The following is a 1,376-nucleotide window of genomic DNA, read 5'->3' as shown; positions in this document are numbered from 1 at the left end:
TTTTGACATAGTCGGCGGCTTTTCCCTCCCCTTTTCATGCGGCGGATTTGACTCGAAGAGATTCAGCCCACCATGATCCAGCCAAACTGTGAAAAAGCTGCAAGTTATCCTTTCAATCATATTGGGAGCGTATCAACCCAAGTAGAGGCGAGTTAAAGTTGCGCAACGCTACCCGGGCTGCCGCGGTATGATAAAACGGATGAGATGGGCATTTATGAATTATACTGTTCGCTCATATTCAAAAATAGCCTTGCAATCAACCAGGCAGGAGTTTTGAATGGCGGGTGTGTCCGGTTTGTTACCGCCATCTGGAGACACATGCCAGCTATGGCAAATATGCATGCATGAAATAAAATTCCCCCCGAAATATTGCCGGAGCTGTTCGTTGGTCGTATATTGAGGCGGTATGCCCCACAAAGCGTTAATGCCGTTGATGGCGAAAGCGGTAAAAAGGGCGACGCAAAGCTTCATTTTGAATATTGTGAAAAAAAGCAAGTGGAAGTTTTATGTGTATGCGGCGGTGCCAAGCATGCCGTTTTCTGTCTTGGAGGGACCCGACGGCTCCTTTTATAGGAGTTTTTGACTTAGGTTTCTCTGGCAGATAACCAGAATCTTGGGAGGCTTTTACGGGAAAGAATTTTGCCGCCGTGTAAATAGAGCCAGGGAGTATAAAAACTAGCCCTGTATAGGCTACTATGATTAGAACTCGTTTTGCCAATTAATATATTGACCACAGACTCGAGTCATGGTAGAGTAGATATGCGTTCGACTACTACACCACCGCCTCAAGAATCTGCCTAGCAAGTCAACCATATTGCTGCACTTTGAGCAGCCAATACCTGTTAGTTACCAAATGTTGATACGTTACAAAGTGAAGCTATTATATTATAAACAAAAATGCCGGCGCTTTTGTACACGATGGACGACGCTCCCAATGTATTTATTGTTCTTGGAGACATGCTTGAACCACGAATTTAATATGTCCAGTAACAGATCACATTTTGGTAGGTGGCTCGAGGCCCGGACGTGATTTTTACCCATGAGCCATGCTACTCACCCTTTGCTCGACCCACCACTCTCTCTGCTCGCGCTCGAATCGTGTCGCTTTTGGTTTATGCGGTTTGGCGGGGCTCAATTGAACATGGTAGGAGCATGAATGTTGGGTGGGTTGATCGGCTGATTAAACTCGCGTTTGGGAGCAGGTGAGAAGGAAGTAAAAAGTTTTCCATTTACTAATTTCTCCAACCATGCAATTGCTGTTCGGGCCGACCCGAGTGCCTATCGTTTGAACAATGTATAAAAATCTCCAATTTCATGTTTCCCAAGCCCATGAAACTTTTTAAATGTGTTGATGGTTTTTTTTTTTTTTTTTTTTT

The 1,376-nt window shown here is 44.5% G+C and overlaps 1 protein-coding gene across 1 annotated transcript; it reads right to left on the bottom strand.

The window, feature by feature from the left end:
• Positions 1-219: 219 nt before the first annotated feature.
• On the bottom strand, positions 220-471 carry PpBr36_11514 (uncharacterized protein; the record flags this gene model as incomplete). The annotated part of the gene is made up of 1 exon (XM_029898614.1): positions 220-471. One exon carries the CDS (start codon positions 469-471, stop codon positions 220-222), a length of 252 nt encoding a protein of 83 aa, XP_029743060.1.
• Between the last annotated feature and the right edge of the window lie 905 nt (positions 472-1,376).

The sequence above is a fragment of the Pyricularia pennisetigena genome (assembly GCF_004337985.1).
Source record: "Pyricularia pennisetigena strain Br36 chromosome Unknown Pyricularia_pennisetigena_Br36_Scf_92, whole genome shotgun sequence".
NCBI lineage: Eukaryota > Fungi > Ascomycota > Sordariomycetes > Magnaporthales > Pyriculariaceae > Pyricularia > Pyricularia pennisetigena.
Note: the sequence above shows the minus strand (reverse complement) of the source record. Positions and strands in the feature narration are given on the sequence as shown.